The sequence below is a fragment of the Cryptomeria japonica genome, chromosome 10 (genome assembly GCF_030272615.1).
Source record: "Cryptomeria japonica chromosome 10, Sugi_1.0, whole genome shotgun sequence".
NCBI classification, from domain to species: Eukaryota; Viridiplantae; Streptophyta; class Pinopsida; order Cupressales; family Cupressaceae; genus Cryptomeria; species Cryptomeria japonica.
The window spans coordinates 311,343,472-311,365,285 of record NC_081414.1 but is presented as its reverse complement, the minus strand read 5'-3'; the positions used below and the strand labels follow the sequence as shown (position 1 = coordinate 311,365,285).

Here is a 21,814-nt window from a genome sequence, read left to right as displayed (position 1 = left end):
ACACCTGTGGGCAAACCTTCCACAATTTATAGATTATAATATTTCTGGAAAGCAACCCATAAATTTGAGCCTTCTCCAAACACAGCTGCACAGCTGCATACATGCATGCAACAAGAGTGCCAGCATGAGATATGCAATGTGCTTTACAAAATCTAATGGTCCAGACTCTGAATCAATTACCACTTCCTACAGTTCAATTCCATCTTCCTACAGTCAATATCCAACAACGATAATAATATGACAAAAATATTCCTTGCAACGTCTCATATCCAACTAGACATGATTTCAAAGCCCCTTAATTCTTAAAAGAATGCATCCACATGCCTTGCATTGATAGTGGTGAATCAGACTTGGTCGTTGAATGGCTTGGTCTTTTGTAGCGAACACATCTTCTCCCAGCCAAAGTGTTACAATATAACAAATATGTATCTTTTTTAATCAAAATGCGCTCTTCACTCCAAAATAATTATTTAGAGTGAATCAATGTACTTTTTAATATTATTTCACAATGTTAACTCTCATTCCTCCCACAAAAAAATAAATATGAAAACCACTCTGTCAAATTTCTATTTGACATCAGGAATTTAGGTCTTATGAACCCATATTTCATGTTACAAACAGAACCAATCTGATATACAAGAGTGCTACTCATGTAATGATTTCTTGCATTTGGTTCTTAGGACTTGCATATGCAATTAGATTTTATAATCATGTGCATCAATCACAACTATAACCACCAAAGAATGCAATCAGGCTATGGAGCTACTAAAACAGCTGTTTCTTGTCAGGCAAAAGCTATAATCAATTCATTAATTGCCAATATTATGAACAGTACAAAAGAATGGCGAACCCTCCGCCTTGAAATCTCATTACAATTTTGCTTACGACTATAGAATACAGATCAAAATTGAGTGGCCTGTATCTGGCTTGATGACCTGAGGCTCTTACAACCGATTAAGATGACTAGAATACACTCTTTATGTCAGAAGAATTAAGCTGACTAAAGTGGACTTAAATGATAATTAGACCTGAACAGAACTTCATTGATAAGGATGGCTGGTTAAGAATAAACTTCAAGATGTTTAGCAAAGAGACTACTTAGAGAATATTTAAATTACAAACCTAAAAGATATGCAAAGAATGAGAACTGCCTTGAACAAGTTTTCCAAATGCTGATTCCATGTATGCTTTTACTATGACAGGTAAGAATTGATACCTGAAAGAAAAGTGCATTTGAACAAGATGATGCACCAAAAATGCAGATGAATAGGGAAAACAGAGACGAGGCCCACCCCAAAATGATGATGCCATAACTTTGATGGATACTTCAAAACTCAGCATAATGAGGATGACATGAAAGCCTAATATCAGTAAGGAGTGACAAATGGCAATGCATGTATGTCAACTGATTTTAAGTGCAATGCCTCTGACCATACCAGAGGAATTCCTCTGTCAGCCTCCGATATAGCCTTAGGCTTTAACTGGAGACTAGTATCAAAGAGCCATGCCTGGTCATCAACATCTGACCAAGCTTCCTTAACAGGAAAATTGAGAGTATGTCTTAGATCTTGCAAATCATTATCATGCTTATTTCTATTAGGACTGCTGTGACCAGCCTCCATATGACTACTAATTGAAGGCTTCAGAGAAACTGAATACAACTGACTGACTACTTTGCCATTACTTTCCCCATCTTTATTGTATAATGAGGGCGGGCAATTTCTGCTGTCAACACGTTGTTCAATACCAGTGTTGTCAGCTGCTCCACTCCTTCGGTCAGGTACAGGCTGAACGGCAACCTCCTTTGCTTCTGGGATTCTTCTGCCATTCTCTTTGTAGGTATCACTTGAAACTGCAGTTCGGGGAAGCTTACCGGGCCTTTTGTCATTGTCTGTAAGCACAGGCAAGGCGATCCAAAGCCCAATTTCTTATTTCATAATTGTTAAAGCAGAGACATTCAACTTGGTCAATAAATTACATATGGAAAAAGATAGACCATTGTTTCTGCAGTTTCCAACATAAATAGTGACCTGTGCATTGTGCAAATGCCTCACTATGTATGATACCAACAACTGGAACAGAGCTTGGGCAATAGATACAAACAAAGAATCTCTAGCATGAAGCTATTTGTATATACAATAATATAAACAAAATTAAATGACTCACCATGCAGATCACCATTGGTATCAATAGCTTTCCTCTTTGCAAGAATTGTCTCCTTGTTCTTGTCATTTTCGGTATCCTTCATTGTGTTCTTCTCCTTACCCTTCTCAACGTCTTTGCCTCTTAACTTGAGTTTCTCTGGTGCCAGTTGTTTGACCTTCTCTTGCTCTTTGTCCTCCTTGTTTACATGCTTTTCCCTGTCTTTCTCCTTGTCCTTAAAGCTATCCTTTTCACTGGCCTTGTCTTTGTCTCTCTCCTTTTCTTTCAGTATTTCCTTCTCTTTGTCTCTCTCCTTCTCTTTCAATCTTTCCTTCTCTTTGTCTCTCTCCTTTTCTTTCAGTTTTTCCTTCTCTTTTTCTGTCTCTTTTTCTTTATCTCTGTTCCTGAGTTTCTCTTTTTCTCCATTCTTCTCCTTAACTTTGTTTCTGTCCTTTTCTCTCTTCTTCTTTTCATTTCTATCCTTATCCTTGCCCTTGTCTTTCTTCTTTTCATCTTTTTCCTTATCCTTGCTTCTTTCTTTTCCACCGACTTTCTTCTCATCTCTGACCTTATCCTTGTTACTTTCCTTCTCTGCAACCTTGGATTCATCCCTTTCCTTATCCTTGGGCCTGTCCTTTTCTCCCACCTTTGCTTCATCCTTGCCTTTTTCTTTGAGCCTATCCTTGTCTCCTGTCTTTTCATCGCTGATCCTGTCCTTAGGCCTGTCCTTTTCCCCAGTTCTTCCATCAACACTCTTGTCCTTCACTCTGTCCTTTTCTCCAGTCCTTCCATCAACGATCTTGTCCTTCGGCCTATCCTTTTCTCCATTCCTTCCATCAACAATCTTGTCCTTCGGCCTATCCTTTTCTCCATTCCTTCCATCAACAATCTTGTCCTTGGGCCTCTCCTTTTCTCCAGTCCTTCCATCAAGGATCTTGTCCTTTGGCCTGTCCTTATCTCTAATCTGTGTTTCAAGTATATTTTTGTCCTTGTGCCTATCCCTTTCATCACTTCTCTTCTCATTGGCATCCTTCTGCAATATGTCCTTCTCTCCGATCTTCTTCTCATCTATGTTCTTGTCCTTGACTCGGTCCTCTATGTTCTTGTCCTTGACTCGGTCCTTCTCTCCTTCTTTGTCCCTATCCCTGTCTTTATTCTTATCTTTGTGATCCTTGGACTTCTTTTCTTTGCGTTTCTCCTTGCTTTTATCCTTGTCTTTTTTTTCTCTGTCCTCTTTTTTTTCCTTGTCCTCCTTCTCTCTTCTTCTCTTTTTGTCCTTGTGCTTTTCCTTCTGAAAGTCAAGAGGCAATTTGCATTAACCATCTTGCATAAATAATAAAATGTCATAAGCAAAGCAGTAAATAGATTAAAAATTCTGTTAGTATCAAAATAAAGGACCAAGCTAAGGATTTGCAGAACAAGAAAAACATTCAGCATTAAAGTTACATTTCACAAAATAATAAAAAGCACCTCCAGCAACATTATCCTAATCATCTCATATAATTTTCTCTAAACAAATACCAAATTAAACTATGAAGCCTATGTAATCAAGTGAAGCTCTGTTCACAAAAATTCACACAAATAAAAAGAAAAAATCTTTTGGCCAGACCAGTGATTTCTCAGATATGCTTACAGAAAAAGTTACAATTAATTGCAGGAAAAGTATATATAACTAAGTTTCATTCAACCAAGGGTCCCACAACAATCACATGGCATTCAGACACAATAACTTACAGGAATATGATTATAAATCCCACTGTCATTCCATGCAACCAGGAATAACTTCCCCGGCTAAAAATTGGATCCACAACCATTCTGAAATCAGGGATATTAGCGTGTACAAAGAATGTGTGTGTGCTCTATTTACTTCACAAACCAACCATAATCTCAAGCACAAAAGCATGCAAGAAGTTTGGTAAATGTCTTTGAGTAAAGGAGAGAATAATAAAGAAGATTCCATCACAAAAAATCATGCTAATTGAGACACTAGAGAAGATAACAGAAATATGCAATTAGTAGAGCTGTCAGTATTAAGAAGAGAAACAAGAAAGCTTTCCTTCAATTCCCACAATACTTGCATTTTTTGCTCACTCGGTGCAGTCAACTAGTTCCTGCAAAACAAGATGAAGATAATCCGTTCTCTTCTTCTCATCTCATCCTTCTATAAATTATAATCCACAGTTAGATTTAGACTAACTTATATGGTATCTTTCTTCACTCAGATTCATGTCAATTATGGTATCTTTCTTCACTCAGATTCATGTCAATTATTATCTACAATGAAATACAATTCTAACATAAAGAATCCGAAAATAAGACTTGCCAATGTTTGAATCTCTAACATGCTTAATGGATAAATTTCTTGGCCATTCTTCAATTGTTCAAAAATTAAATCCACCAAATGCCTCTAGTGAAACCTTTTTTATTATATTGAACAACCTCTAGTGAAACCTTAAACATGCAGCTCAATTAGTTTCCAAAAATAAAAAATACTAGCATTGATTACCCAACCCCTTTTCAATTGAAGTGTGCATCACTCCAAATTTACATTGTTTTCATTATGAATAACTCATCTGAATGCCTCTGATGATGTCATAATATTTTGCATTGTTCCACAAGAGAATTATAAAATTATCAAGTTCCCCATATCTCAACTAATTATAGCTAATGAAAAAACATGGGAAATAAATGACAACCATGTAAGTTCTATGTGGCGATGTATGACATTAACACCCAAATTCTAACAATGTTTTTTTTTCAGACTTAGAAAGGGATGTTCTATATGGGCCCCCGCCCTTCAATGCTTAATTTGAAACACAGAGATTGAAGATGGTAAAATGTAACTATTAGCTATAACAGATGCTAATGCCTACATATGGAAAGAGCCTACCAAAAATTAGGGAAGCCAAAAAGCCTTACAATCTTACGAAACCCTAACAAAATACCTTCTAACACAATACCACCAACTGAACACCACCACATCCAAAAAACAGAAACTGCCAAAGTCACAAAAAAATATCCCCCATTTGTACATCATACCACACCCCATCTCTGATGAGACTCCTATGCATAATGACCCAAATCTATGAACTCTTCCAACACGACTCCATCTCAATTGCAGGTCTACAACATCGAGGACTAGACAAAGATAGGAACTAGACCCCATAGGATATTTCTTTCAACCAGCATGCTCTATGAAGAGGGTCCATAAAAGTGAGGAATGATGTAATCATTCCCCACTTCTAACCAACCCCTGAAATGATGCACATGGCACTGCCAAAATGCACCCTAGATTATAAAATGCCCACAACACTAACTTCCACCATGCAATTTCAGCCATGCACAATGCAAGCGTTGAGGCCTAGCCCCCTTCCTCTAACACTAATGGTTTGAAATCTTAAGTGCATCCACATCAGTATTCTTCATCATCAATCCTATAAACAAGTCCAACAACAACATCTAGAGAAGCCACGGCCTAACAAACATTCCTAGAACCAAAAAAAAGGCCAAGTTTGTTCTAAAGTCCCCTCTAATTGCTGCTTTAGATCTCCTACTCACTATAAAATGTTCTCCCAAAATCCCCTTCACAATGCCTAGTTGAGCATGGTCATAACCCACAAAAATGCATCACAATCTCTTATTAGAAACTTAGCTCTTTCATGGCACCACTCCCTCTTGCTTCTTTGAAGAAATATCTATTGTAGCTTCCTCACTACAATCCACATTTTTCCCACGCTACTTCTCACCATTCTCACAAACACCCTGTAACATCAATACTCGCAACATGTGAATAAATCAGCATCTGCCAACATCTACCACCAATTCACCAGGTCTTAGCTGCACACCATGACAATTACCAATCGTCCTTACACCACCCTTGCGCCCCAGCCAACTCTAGTAAATCACCATAAGCCTCCCACTTTATCAAATTAGAACTACCCACTAATTTGAAATGGTTTTTCATATAACTTTTCCAAATTGGACCAACTACCAACACTATGACTATCTACAGCCAAAATCAGGTCTTTCTAATCCCTTCATTAGCCAAATAATCGATCACCTCATAATTATTCCTTCTATAATGCACACACTAAATGTTGATAAACTCATCCCTGGTTCCTATTACTTCTTCTACATATCTATGCAGCTTCCAATTTGGACTACATCCCTTATCATAGCACAGTTGCAAACCTCCTTAAGTACTTGCCAGCCAAATTGCTTGTTGAGCTACAGCTCATATGGACCAGCTAGGACTCAAACCTAGGACCTTTTATTTTCTGTTGGAGTGCTCTACCAACTAATCTGTTGGCCCCTCTTTGGCCATCCTATCGTTGGTCCAAGTGTGGTTTATAAATTATTTCATCACCCTCCCTTAAGCACTTGTATAGACTGGCTCTAATACCACATGTTAAGCTATAGATCATATCGACCAGCTACGACTTGAATCTAGGATCTTCCATTTGCTGTTGACTGCTCTATCAACTGAGCTATTGGCCCCTCTTTGTCCAATCAATCATCAATCAGGGTGTTACTTATTTCCAGCATTGCCAGGCAAGCTACTCACCAACACGTTTCTGTAAAAGAGACAACGGAATAAATCACGTTTTTTGTGTTGATAACTTGTCCAAATCCATATAAAAACTTTTTTCTTCCCTACAGTCAAAAAAATGCAATTTTCACTTCATTTTTGCACACAGGTGGTAATTTAAGGCACACAACAACTAACAATTTGGAACGCAATTTCAAACATGAATCATAGGTTTTCCTCATTATTTTTTTCTAATATTCTTTGTGTTGATAGATGTTATGATGCACATACTTTTCCAACTTCTTATTCATGGAGGCAAATTTCAAATTTTCAAGAATAATTTTATATTATTTTTAAAACATTTTTATAAACAAAAAAATGCCAAACACATAATTTTGCCCTTAAGTGATAAAATTGTGAAAACGGTTATGCCATGAAGGTTTGTATGGTTTCAAGGCCTTAATTTGGGTTTGGTGGCAGGGACTTCACCCCTTAACCCCATCTTGTATTGCAATAGGGAATGCACCAAGGGTGCTGCCCCTTGACCCCATAACTCCCACAAGGGGTGTTGCCCCTTGACCCCATAACTCCCACAAGGGGTGTTGCCCCTTGACCTCACTAGGGGTATTGCCCCTAGACCCCCATGAGGGGCACTGCCTCTCAACCCCATTAGGGTCTAAACACACAAATCCCCGTTAGTCATTGGGATCTCTTGCCAATTAAGAAACTTAATTACAAGGAAGGTGTGACATGGAATTGGGATATAACTCTTGAGCATGTTGACTTAGATGTTATATAACTCTTTAGATAAGGTAACTTTTACATATGATATGGCTAATGGAAGTGACATTGTAACTTATTTAAAGGTTGAATTTGTTTTTTGGTCAGTAATAAGTATTAAACTCTAATTTTGATTTATATATCATGGAAATTGGTCATATGTTCTACAAATTTAGTAATGTGTATTTTTGAGGAATAGTTTTTAAAAAATTATGTATTTTAAAATGTCTGATAAAATTGTCAAGTTATTGCCATGTTTTTTTCCCCAAGTTTTTGCCAAGCCCCGAGTTCATAAAAAAATCGGGTATGCCAAGTTATAGTCAAGTCCGAGTTTTTCAACTATGGACCATAAGCATTAATCACTATCTGTAAATCACCTTCCAGAATCAAATTTGGAATATTTTGCTATATCACAGATCCTAGAAGTGCTAGAATTTCTTCCCATTCAGCACCATTATTGGTTTGAATGCCCTAAAGATCCTCCACAGATCATATCTCCACTTGAATCTCAAATAATGAAACCTACTCCCACCTTCCATGGGTTTCCCCTTGCTACTGTTGTTTTTAGTAATCAGATTTAAAGTAAATGACAGAAACTGAAAATGCAACACATAATGGCACAAAACAACACAAGAACAGCACAGCAGTACCCTGGGAAAACCTCCCTCCTGGAGGAAAAACCCAGCAACAAGATTCAGCTCTGATTATATTAATATCAAAAGATGTTCAGGTACAAATTCCCCACCTAGGGCATAAACAAACTGACTTATCTGAATCTTGGATTCGGATCAGAACATGACTGAACCTCAATCACATATGGGGCAGATCTTCAACAAACTTTAAGCACAATAGTCTGAAAATACTTCACTCTATAAATTTGCCCTCCTTAAATGAATTCGCTCAGCAAGTTGACTCAATATAGCTCAGACTGTGATTGCAGACCTTCAATCATGATCGCTGACCTTCGGACTGTGTTCGCTGATCTCCAGAATGTGTTCACTGACTTCTTGAAGAATCGCTGATAGTTTAGTAGGATGTTCGCTGTTCTTTTTGCAGACATACATCACTTGTGTTGGATTAATTGTGTCTTCAAATCACCTTGTAGATATAGGTGACACATGCCTTCAATAACCCTAAGTCGGCTTGCATATATTATGCCAGGAGTTTTACACGTTACAATTATATAGGTCAAGGTCTAATTACAAGCTACATATTTGATAGGTCTTGCCCCATAACAATTACATAATGCATAAGTTGAACGCCCAAATAGGGCCTGCCCTATTATTACAAGTTACAATGGGGCCCAGCCCAATTACATGAATAACTTAAACTAGAATCCGATTCTAGCTACATATTTCAACAGCTACACCATAAAAATTTAATTTCATAGATCCTTTTGGAGGAGGAAACCACAGGGCCTGATTCTTTCCCTCCTTCTGTCTCCTAACAAGCCTAATCTTCTGAGATTTACCACTTAACCCTTGAATGGGGGTATCAAGAACAATCTTACATCTGATAAAAGTGCTTCCATTATGGTGTGATATACATGTTGAAGATTGCACTGGTATGTCTGAAAACATAATCAGGCAGCAATCCAGGCAGATCATTCTTAAACTACTTAAGGCTCTTGATTGAATCATCTCTTTTGTATTCTATCTTGACCTTATTTGTTGAGACCCCTACATACATTACACAGGTTCTCAAACAAAACATTTAGATTTAACCTAGATGAATCAAGTATAAGTAACTGATAATTCCAGTACCAAGAATCCATCTACCTACGCAAGTGGATTACATGTAGTATGGAAGTGTGTCCAGATGCTATAGTGAGAACTACGAAATCGTAAAGGCCCTCAATCTACCAATCAAATGCTTTCTTATTGCAATGGTGTATTCCTCTTTATAAAAACTTTAACAAAGAGCTGCTTGATGTAATCTCCTTACTCAATTGGCACTTTGAGAATGACTCCTTTCTTACTGTCCGATTATTAACACAATCATTAACCCAACAACCAACATTGGTAGCCCAATTTCCCTAGCTTTTGCCTCTATGATTTGGTAGAGGAAAATAATAGGCTATGACAGGAAAGCCTCCTGTCGTATACTAAAGCAATGTATTTAGCAATTAGGTTCACGAACCCAAATTGTATATAATGTCTAATGCATAATAAAAAAGACCAATTAGAATCCATTAACCCTTCTTTCAAATCCAATAAGAGCAAAAATGTGAGGATGTAAAGAAAGAAATTGAAGGGAGGTCACAGCTTAGGAAGAGAAATAAGGGAATGTGTAGTTCTAGTGAGCAATTTCAGGTATCAATTCTGATCACTATCGGATATTGTTATTTTTATCATTAATGAGATCTCAAAGTGATTCATTCAGATATCAACTAAAACATTGAGGTCAGAATTCCTGCTTGTATATTAATCAAATGCATGCATGTTTTACCGGACTAATGAATTGTATCAGAATTTTCTGAATAATGCAATAGCTGATTATATAGTAAAATAGACTTGTTACTCCTGTAATAATCTTGTAAACTCTACATTAGCTCATGCATTTTAATTGCCATTTCATTAATTACTTGAAAATAAATAAAATAGTTGGAAAATATCGTGTTGGCATTTCATCAAACATTTGTCAAAATTCAAAAAACAAAATTGGTCCAGCATATTACAATTTGGTAGTGGAGGAGAAAAAGGGAATCAAGCAGAAGCATCATTAAGAGGCCATGCAGGTGGTCTATGTGTAGTAGGAGACATCCAAAATGAATTTCTTACTCTGGTGAAATTGATCTAGTGAACTGCTTGATATGGGAAGAAAAAGATCAATCAAACTTTATTAAGGTAGCCAGGGATGTCATCTAGCAATTTCAAAAAAAAATTCAAATAAATATGGACTTCTAGTACTGTCAAGTTCAAACCAGAGTGGATTATTCTACAAAGAAGACAAACAAGAGAAAAAAAATTGCAAAATGCTGACAAGCACAGATTTGATTAAGCTGATACAATGAATTGATTGGATAACTTCAATTTTTAAAAAATTAGCTAAAGAGTCACCTAAATAAGAATAGAGTGATTCAATGCTTATATGTTTCAATCCTGCCCAAGCAATTACACATCATAGAGGAGGATTTGTCAAGGTATAAAATACAGGCCAAGCAGATAACTTTTAGAAAAGGAATCAATATGTAATGAAATCCTCAACAAGAAACATTCCCTTCTGATTCCGTTAAGCATGCAGTTAAGAAGGAATCTAAAATGCAACAACCCCAAGGGAAATAAACTGGTAAAAAAAATGATGATCACGATGCACAAATCTTCCTAAAATGCATGCACAGTAAGTGTTGAAGTTAAGGGGAAAATACCAAAGAAAGGTTGCAAAATGAAATTCAAGCAAGAATAGAATTATGTTCTGAATTAGGCAGACAAGGCTCTGTAACCAATTAATTGCAAACAAATCATTCAAACTAGATACTTACTGACTAATATTGGCAATGATGATCTATTGATTTTACCAACTTCCAATATCTCTAGGTTGTTGCATGATCTCATAAAGCCTAGGTACAAATTGGTTTTGGTTTTCCATACACAATACAAATGTATAGGCAAAGAATGAGAGATTTGTTGAAGTCCTCGGAACAGATGTAGGTGGGCCAAGCAGAAATAATGAAGGTATTAAATGGAAGCAAGGATGCGAAGAGGAAGTCTGATCTCATGAAAGAAAATTTGGAGATTGCAAGAGTTACGAAGAGACAAGTAAAAAATGGAGGAAAACGGAAAGTTGATAAAGTTACAAAGACATTTTGCAAGGAAAAAGAAGCAAAAGGGGTAACAAGAAATCTGTGGCCTTGCAATGGCAGCATCCAAATCTTAAGCAACAGCTTTCAAATCAACATAAACATGGCTACTGAGAGTTTCAACAATACCATTTGCCAGCCTAATACCATTTTCTAGTAGATACAATTCCAGATTTCAACATTTATAACACCGCAGCTAAAAGGAATTCTTGTTGATTGTACCCTTTTCTAATTACTGCATAACATCAAAATATAAAAAACAAAGAGATGTTCAGAAAACAAAACCTTAAAAGAAAATTTCAACACATCACCAAACATTTTGGCAGATTAAAAAATTTTAAGTCCTTTGTTAGATTTTCCACTTAGATCTAGATCGGAATTTCAACTAACCCAACAATACAAAGATATTTTTTATGTTTAATTATATGAGAAAAATTGATAAAGAGCATTTTCAAAACTTGAAATGGTGTTCTTCGTAAAGTTCACAAGGTAAAATGCCTTATTACCACTGCAAATTTATAGGGATTAAACATCAAATGTTGCATTTTAGAAGACCAAGCAAAACATCAATCAGATTTGAATTTAAATATGGCAAGCTCTTGCATGTACCTATTTCTTTCTTCCAACAATCAGGAAAATTGATGTTCATTTGTATATAATTTTGATCTTATTTGTGCTGCTTCCGTAATTTTCTTACATCCATGTAATTGATCTTATCTTTCTTAGAATTTGATGTGAAACACGTGTATTTCAAACAAAATCGAGGTCCAAAGTAAATGGTGAATGGGATTCAAAACCAAGCTTGGGCATATAACAAAGAAAATGTAATTATTGTAGCAAACTCTACAAAGAGAGTTAGCCTTTCAAAAGTGACTTTTTAGTTGCAACTTGATTGATCTTAGCATGATCAGTCTGCTGAAATTGGGATCATATTTACCGCTAAACTTAATTTCCTACATGCCAAAATGTGTCTTTCCAAAGATGCCCAGGTTAAAATATCTGTCACCTACAATATTTTTAGGTCTTTCATGCATCAAAAAGACTATGGTATCGAGGACAAGTACATGATCTGTCATTTGATGAATTTTTTGACAGAAATAAATAAACTCACCTTCTTTAATCTATAAAAACCACAATTACTTTATAATTTTATTAGCACGCTCTAGATAGTTCAGTGAAATATTCAAGAGATACACAAGCACATTTGTTATTAGGTATAGGCAGAGGCAAAGACCCTGACAGAGGTATTCTTTCAAGCTTGTTTTCTTGGCATTTGTCAAAAATGCTTAAATGTTATCATATTTATTTATTCATACTTTCATATTCTTCAAGTACAAAAACTACTTTGCAGAATTGTACTTTTTGTTTCTACCAGCATACATAACAAATGGGTTATCATTTAACACATAAATGTATCTTATATTTAAGGATACCATTATTAGGCACCACTATAGAATGATTCCAGTAAAAATTATTATTTTTTGCAATGGCTACAGTATTACCATTATTAGCATAGAATGAAAAGCATACACTTAAAGATCCAAAACCTAAAAGATATACAACAAGCTATTCAACAGGAGGCATTTATCGACTTCACATATGGGAATCAATGCACCCATCAGCTCCATTACATCTACTTCAACTTGGAATGGGTAAATAAAAAGGGACAAATGGCAGCACCTCTACACCAGCATGAAACAGAATCTATGGCCCCAAAATGGTCGTGCAGCAGCGAAACACCATCACTTATCAGTATGGGTCAAAGTATCAATGCAATCTGTGAGGGTAAGCAATTAAAAAATGTGGAAACTCTAAAACACAGAAAAGATAAAGCATGGGCCGTAAATGGGCGTTGAACCTGGAATCCTTCAGCAGCTGCTGTGTTTTAGGTTGTTTTTAAACGAGATGCATGGAGATGTGAGTGGAACATCACCTATGCCTTGAGACATACAAACCCGTCTCTAGTATGGGAGATGCATCCCAAGGGGTGGGAGACACATCTCCCTACAACCCTGGTTATTACAGCATGTCAAATTTATTTAGAAAAATTGGTAATGTTTTGGCAAAATTAAGTCACTTTGTTGCTCTCTTCTTTCAGTTCTCTTGCACTGTCAAAATTGAGTATATATATGATGAGGAATCAATAGCATTTCTTTGCTAGCTAGTAGATAAGCTTGGTTTAGTACTACTCAAAAATTTATGACCATTTACACTTCTACAGTCTGAAATTGTTTTAGGTGAAAGGCACAATAATGTTTTAATAGCCCATCCATATTTCAATATCATTGTTTTTCAAGTAATGCTTCAATATTTTTATTAGGTGAATTATTACTAAAGTTCTTATTTTAAGAACGAGATATGTCATTCTGCATCATCCAATTTCTAAGTCTCAAGTTCAAGATTTCAAGATTGATTGAGGTTGAATTTCATTCTTGAGCTCTCAATCTTTCAAATTCAGATTCTATACTTGACATGCATTTTAAAAACTACTTAACTTGAAACCTTTCTTGAACAACATGCCCACCAATCTTTCTTGAACTTCTGAAATGTTTTAAGCTGCTCAGAAAAGCAATAAATAGATGCTAAGGGGTAGTATCTGTCAAAAGGCACATTGAAGATTTTTTCTGAGATAGGTGTTTGGTACAAAAGGCAATTGTGTTCAGACTTTCCTCAAGGTATTTAAGGACTCCTATATCAACTTCCTTGATCTTTTTATCTTTTGTGAACATTTACTTGTTTTGAAAACCTCTGTACTAATTTCTTGTAAAAACCTATTAAGGCCTAGATATATTTTTGAAACTTCTATGCTTTTGTGGGTTAATCCAATTAGTTTCATCTATTTAGGGCCAATGTCATTTTTTACAAGGAAATTTGCCTAAATACTCCCTTTTTAAATATGAAAGCCACTATAAGTGGTGTGCATATCCTTTTTTTTCCCTAAAAAGCAGTGTTCCACGGGCGTTGGGGACCGGGGGACGTGGGGACGCGTTTCCGGGACAGGGGGACCCAAGGGCCTAAGTTTGGGGACGGCGGGGGGACGGCGGCGGGGGGGTGGCAGGGTGGTGGTGCTGATATAGTTATACATATACATATAGTACTTTAAAAACTAGTTTTGAAAAGATGTATGACAGTATTACAGTATAAGAATTACATTTCAAATGAGACTATAGGAAATTTGAAATACTAAATTAGTAAATCTAAATACCAAGATTTCTTCAATGCTAATTGTGTTGTTATATGGAGCCTAATCAGACTCGGAGGTTAAATTTTCCCTACTTCTATTGGCGCGGTTTCCCCCTATATTTTTCAACGGGGGTTTGGGGGCAGCACCCCCAAGTTGGGGTCAAGGGGCAGCGCCCCTTGCGCGAGGCCAAAAATACTTTTATTATTTTCTAAAGGCGTCGGGTGTTATTTTTCTATTGGCCCATGTCCAATTAGAGTTACCCCTTAACCCCCAAAAAAGTCACTTTTTTTTAAATTTTAATTTTAAACATTGCATATACGTGGGGACGACAGGAGACGTCTGGGCATCTCCCTGTCCCTCGAGAGACGTATGCACGTCTCTCGAAGGACGGGGAGACACCCAAATGACTCCCAAGGAGACGTCTTCGGCGGCGATTGGGTGGCGGTGGCGGGACGGCGGGGGACATTGCGTCCCCATCTCGGAGACGTCCCCCTCAGGGAGACGTGGCCAAAAAGGGGGGTGACGCATCCCCGTGGAACATTGCTAAAAAGTAACCTAAAAGTACTCCACACATTCTACTCATTCAATGATCTTTTACTTAGTGTGGGGACAGTTAAAAGAGAGCCAGAAAATTGCATGTAACATTATTGTAGAGGTTCCTATGCCTTTTGACTGCCATGGTGATTGGGGGGGGAAAGTTGTTTCTCATGCAACAGTTAAAAATGCCTTTCACTATAAACACACATGATTAAAGGATGTGTATATGAAAATGTATCAACCATTGATATTTTGAAAGCAAAATAACAAGGATTAATTCAGCAGATGACCATCAACGTACCTGCCATAGACAGTTCTTTGGTGTCCCTAGTTCTCCTGTTAGTTAGCTCGAATTTTCTAGGCTCCAATCATCTCACCACACTCAATTATACATAAAAATATAAATAAACAACAAAGAAAAAGTAATTGTGTGCCAAGCATAAACACTCTTACAAACACTCTAGACCAGGCATAAAAACTCTGGTAAGGCTATTCTGTACTGGGCAAGAAAATTTTGGTCCTGCGCATCAGGCACAGAAACACTGGGAATGAAATTAAAGACAGGAATACAACTGTGGCCTTGAACAAAGCATACAAACTCTGGAAAAGCGAAATGGACCAGCATGGCCCAATCTTACAGCGGAATTCAAGTACATAGAAACTAATAGCTGCAAATATAAGTCAATAAAATATTAAAATGGTAAGAGTGCTGAGGTAAAGCAAATTCCATGATGCTTGGCCAGATTCAAGCTTCCTTGGGAAATGCTCTCCATATTAAAACAGCTGTGTTAATTCAGAAAACACCCAAATGAGGCTTGGTAAAAGTATCAGGAAAAATTGTCATCACAAGATGACCCAGAAACTAGGGTGAATATTCCACTCCATAGCTCACCAATTGCAGATTAGATAAGGATTTAAGTACTTAGTTCTTTAAGTATTCAAACAAACAACTGAACATTAACATGAATTAGCAATAAAAGAATGGAAGACACAAGGCTTACCCCTCAGAAAACCCAGACTCCAACAGAAGAACTCCAACTACAGCGAAGTCCATTGGCCTCCTCATCCACTATCTCCAAACAATAACAATCTCAGGCCCCTTGAACATATAACAAGCTAAAATCAACTCACACTTCCCATGATCCCATTCACTCCCTTGCCCACTTCTACTCTTGCCCCATCTCACCACACTCTCCACTTTCATATCTTTAAATAGGTGCTAACTTTTCAAATGGAGGGTATTCTTCCCCTAGGAAATGAAGACGCAAGGTAAGATGTTTCATCTATCTTGGGAAAATACCAATGTTCCACAAGGACACACATCCCACCTAAAAAAATGTTGTTTCTAAAGACAAGGACATTCCCAAGACAACAGAGAGAAAGCTTCTAGGGAAATGTCACCCTATTGTGCCCTCTGCCACAACGAAGTAAGAGACATCCTTGAGTAATTTCCCTTGGGATTTTTCTGAGGCAACCCCACCTCATTTGTCAATGTTCCACAAGGACATCCCCCCTAAAAAAATGTTGTTTCTAATGACAAGGACATCCCCAAGACAATGGAGAGCAAGCTGCTAGGGAAATGTCTCCCTATTGTGCCCCCTGCCACAACCAAGCAAGAGACATCATTGGGTAATTTCCCTTAGGATTTTTCTGAGGCATCCCCACCTCATGGGTACATTGAGAGGAGACTAGGACATCCCCAAGACTCCAGAAACTCAGCCACATTCCTCAACCATCCTAAAACCAGCAGCTGTCCTCCACATTTAGCACTTAAAAAAATGGCACTTTTAAAATTTTGGCCACTAATCCTAATCCTAATAATCTAATGGGCCCCATCCACACCCTTAATGCAGCCTCATCATTTAGACCAATCAGATTCTTCAACTCTATTGTTAGTTCTCTGAGGAATGAAGATTTGGTTATAAATAATGAAATAGTAAGAACTTCGTATTAGAGAAAATATAGTGATAAAATTATGATAATTGCAGTCTCAAAGACCTTAATTTGGGCTCGTTGGCAAGGGCTCTATCCCTTACCCCCAATATGTACCTCAACAAGGTACATGCCAATGGCACTGCCCTTGGACCCCACAAGTTGCTAACTCTCAACCCCACTTGAAGTTCCACCCATGGACCCCCCATTGTCCCCAAATCAAGGTTCTTGGTCCCCTTGTCCCCCTTGTTCCAAAACTCCATGGAACAATGGAAGATACAAAGTGGGACAAGACAAAGTGAGGCTTTCACCTTCCCTTGGATGCTTATTTTGCATTTAACACAGTTAACCCTCTTCATCATAGAGTTGCACTGTGACATGAAGTCATTTTTAATTTTAGAATCACACCTCCCCAATACGTAGGCTTTAGGTCTCCAAAAGCTATCTAGACTCTAATAATGAGGGAGAGCCCTTACAATAAATGAGACAACTGCACCTAAACCTTGCGCCACTCTAACCAAGAGCCTAAAACCTAGTCTCCAATTGTCTAAAAGTGTCTAAACTGACATAGGGCTTCAACCAATAGTAGTAGTTGTATCAACACTCTTTTCTCTCCACTCAAAGGGAATGATCTTGGTACTTTCATTAAACATCCTCCTTGCTTGAAGATTATAAACCTTAGATTGCTTGGACTGGCCCTTGAAAGCATGTAGCATGAGTTTTTTAACCATACTTAACCAAGTGATATTTGTTTTCACATCTATAATAAACACCACTTCTCACATATGTGTCAGGGTTTCTGAAAACAACTTCACACACATCCAATGGAGCAACATCTTCAAACATTTTATCCATAAACTACTGTTTAACACCAAACTTCAATTCACATTACCTATGGACAAATCAGCACCTTTCTTGGTTCAACCAAATTCATATGACTTGGTATGTTGAAAAGTTTCTAAACCAGTATTTTCAACTAACTCTTGAGTAACAATGCTTGCTTGGGAACAAGAATCAAAAAGTGCATCAACTTTAACATTCTTGATTTGAATCTTAGCACAAACAAATATGTATGATCCTTTTGCTCTTGTGACTAGGTATGGAAATTAACTTTCTTTCAAGCACAAGATGTTTTAGAGTCAAACTATGAGCAAAATTCCATTTCTTTTCTTCTTAAGGTAAGAATGGTAATTTTCTTTACCATTCTTTGTTTTCTTCCTTCAATTAATTAGTAAGGGATCAATAGAGGCCCTTGCCCAGAAAAAGATAAGAGATTACAAAAACATGGTCAAACAATCTAACAACAAAAAGAATCCATTCAACATAAAACTACTAGGCTGCCAATCCAAACACCCTACCCACCCCCACAACCAGGTTCAAACCCCCAACCAGCCAAACAGGTAACTACCACTTCCTCCTGTCCACACAAACCACCTCCCACAACTGAACAAGCACAAGCCACGTCCAAAGTTCAAAATTTGATGCCAAGGAAATTTCCACCCATTGCTTCATATGCACCAGCCAACATCGAGTAGATGCTTGATAGTTTTTTTTTTCTTTTTGGCCATCCTTAGCTTTCCTATGTGGATGTTGTTTTAGATGTACCTTCCAACATGTTTCATCCATATAATCATTGACATCACAATGGTTGCAATGTCTTGCACATTTTGAACTTATGCCATTCACCTTCTTGGCCTTGGTTACTCCTTACCTTTGGTGATCCAAGGCCCAAGATGGTGCCTAAGGGATAGACACAAATAGCAAACTAAATGTGTTATGGAGGAAGCATATATTTGAATGACAGAGGCCAAGAACTATATTAGAGTATAGAAAGTTAAGGGAAAGATGAATAACAATGCAATGGGAATTATACGAAGCAAAGTTTTATCATGCAATAGTTCTATACAAAATCTAAGAGGTCAAATGTCTGAATGCTGAAGGTTACTTCATGGTCTACCACTAAGCTAGCTAACTCCATAGCTTGCTAACTTCTAATACAAACAATTATACTATATGAAGGTTTTATCATGCAATAGTCCTATGTGAAATTAGAGAAGTCAAATGTCAAAATGTTGAAGCTACCTTCATGTTCTACCACTAAGCTAGCTAACTAACTTGTTAATTTCTCGTTGCAAAAAATGGTAGAATACACTAATATACATGTAGGAAGGTGATGGTGGGTTGGGAGTTACAAGATTATCTACTGCTCAAACAAATTCTAGCAAGATTTCCCTATGTTGTCATTACTTAAAAAGAGCATTGTAAGTATCTATGAAAAACAAATCTGTTAGAATAGATGCCATCATAGCCATGCGGCAAGTTTGGAAAGGAGTTACGTTATCACATTATCGCCATGTTTGTTGGTGATGACAAGATTTTTGATGGAGACACACAAACCATGGGTGAATGCCAATGGAATTATGAGCTCCTAGGTGTCACAAATCCTTTAGGATGAGTCTCCCCTCCTCAAGAAGCAATGGTCCACATTGTGTGCAACCACAAAATTAGGTGGAAAATTAAAAGCAACTTACACTTTTGTGAACCATTTTCCTTGGGAAGGAACTTTACTTATTTTCATGAGCTGGAAGTGAGCGATCTCTTATTGGTGCATTTATCTAAAAGATCAATTGTCTGATCAATCTTTGCTGATGTGGCAAAATTAGAATTGATTTTTTCTAGTCAAAGTCTATATAGTGTTGAGAAAACAAAGGTGAGTGGTATTGACAAAAGTTTTGAATTGAAAACAAAGTGAAGACCAAGGTAGGCAAAAGGTTGAGCTTGAAGCATCATATCCTACTGACTTGGTGATAATGTATAGCTTTTACCAAGTGTATAAAGCTTGCAGCAAGGTCTTGTGAGTCATTCTTTCTACAAATGGAGCAATAATCAAAAACTTGGAGGGTGTGCAATATTTATCATGGTGTTGCTTATTTTTGGAGGATGGTTTGTACTTGCTACTAAATTTGTTTAATGTTCTCGAAGAATTTGATGTCCCAATAAAAGAGGATATTGGAAGGTAATCCAAAGCAAACATAATTGGGCAATTTCCAAAGCTAAAATGTACTTTTTCCAACGTATAAGAATTGTCATCTTAGGGAACCAATCTACCACTACATACATACAACCTACCCCTAGCAACAATGGAGTAACTAAACAGAAAGTCCATGAAAACAGATTCACAAGTCTTTGTCAAAACCAACAAAAGCATGTAAATATCTTGTCTTTTGTTGACTAATTTGGCTATAGCACATGAGATGCAGGATTGGATATACTTAGCAACATTTGATTAGAGGTCTGGTCAGTACAAGTATTAATGTAATATAGTGAGGGTCTTCTAAACTCTGAAGTGTCCTCCAGCCTGTTTGAATCAAACTCTCATATGAGTTTATCTTGCTCTTCCTTCTGCATTATATGCTAGTGCCAAAGGTGATGTAGGAGTCCACAGTGTACCACTCTATAAGGTCTGATAGATCTCTAAGAAATCTGCATCTAATAAGTATGATTCTGCCTAAGTGACTATCTCATGTCCACAAGTGTCAAGCAAAATGAGAGCCTACACTAGAGGTCAACTCAAACAATCTACTGTTGGATTGAAACTTCCCTTTTTCTATATTTGTATAGATTGAGGCAGCTTGTGGTTCATGTTGATCACTGTTTCCTTTCTCAATACATAGTGTTTCCACTGCTTACAAGTCTTGACAATGGCATAAAACTCTTTGTCAAACATGGAATATCATTGACCTACCTCAATAAAGGTCTCATTGTGAAAAGCAATTGGATGGCCATGTCAAGTGAGGACTACTCATAGTGTATATTCAGAGGTGTCAATCTCTATCTCAAATGTTAGTAGAAAATCTAAAATTATGAACACTAGCGTGTAACATAGTTTGCATTTCAATACATAGTTTGCATTTCAATTTCTTGAATGCTTTCTATCAAAGTTGCAAGACTCGCAAAGTACTCGAGTTTTTTTGCTCAGTGAAAAACTCGCAAAGAAACCTTGCCGAGATTTTAGCGATTTTTTCACAAAAATTTGACGAGTCTCTAGCAAAAACTCAGCTGCATTAAAAAAAGGGGCCCAGACACGTCAAAAAATTATCAAACAAAAAAAAAAATCTTCAAGTCAATCTCATTGTCTTCATCAGAACATATACATGAAATATAACATTCAAGTATAAGGACTTTACTGTAAGTTATATTTCATGTATTTATTGGCAGGATGTGTGTGAGTGGTTTCAAATTTTTAGTTGTTATAATGCAGGTTTTAGAAGATCTTATAAATTTTCAAACTTAGTCAAGTTTCAATAATAATCAAAAAGGCTCCTGTCAGCATTCTCTCACTCACTTTACTGCCCTGAATTCTATACCTATCTCTCTCCCTCTCACTCTTCCTCTATCCCCTCTCTCTACCACTCTCTATCCCACTCCTCTCTCCCCCAAGATCTAGACCTATCTCTCTACCTCTCTCTCTCCACCTCAGACCGCCATTAGAGGTGCTACCCTCAACCTCATTTTGGTGAGGTGGAGGAACCACAATGGACTCCTAGAACTACACCCTCTATAGTTCTACTTCTCCCCTAGTGTTCGCTAAAGCTGGGAAGAGGAAGATGTAAAATGTTTTGATGTAGTATTTACTTTTAGTTTTACAAAAACAATTTGCTATTTTCATTTTGTTTCAGACTATCAGCCATCAGCATTCCACATGAGGATGCCATTTTGTACCAAATTTGCATTTAAAACAATCAAATATAACTAGACTCAGTTTGTTTCTTTTATGTACACATTTATTGACTCATTGGATGCATCTCCTCATTGAATTTTGCAAAAATAATGCGTTTCAAATCAAATTTAAGCAATTTTTTTAGTTGTCGAGTTTTTTGCCAAGTCGCATTTTCGAGCCTTGCCAAGTTTT

General features: G+C 37.0%; 1 protein-coding gene across 2 annotated transcripts in view; it reads right to left on the bottom strand.

Annotated features, from left to right (window-relative positions):
- Positions 1-836: 836 nt before the first annotated feature.
- The window catches only part of LOC131041759 (uncharacterized), a 34,288-nt gene continuing 13,310 nt past the window's right edge, over positions 837-21,814 (bottom strand). For both annotated transcript variants that reach the window (XM_057974958.2, XM_057974960.2), the window contains exons 3-4: positions 2,167-3,433; positions 837-1,891 (exon numbers count right to left, since the gene is read on the bottom strand). In XM_057974958.2, the coding sequence (XP_057830941.2) occupies positions 1,368-1,891; positions 2,167-3,433 (1,791 nt within the window). In that variant the 3' untranslated portion in view covers positions 837-1,367. The remainder of the gene's footprint in view (positions 1,892-2,166; positions 3,434-21,814) is intronic.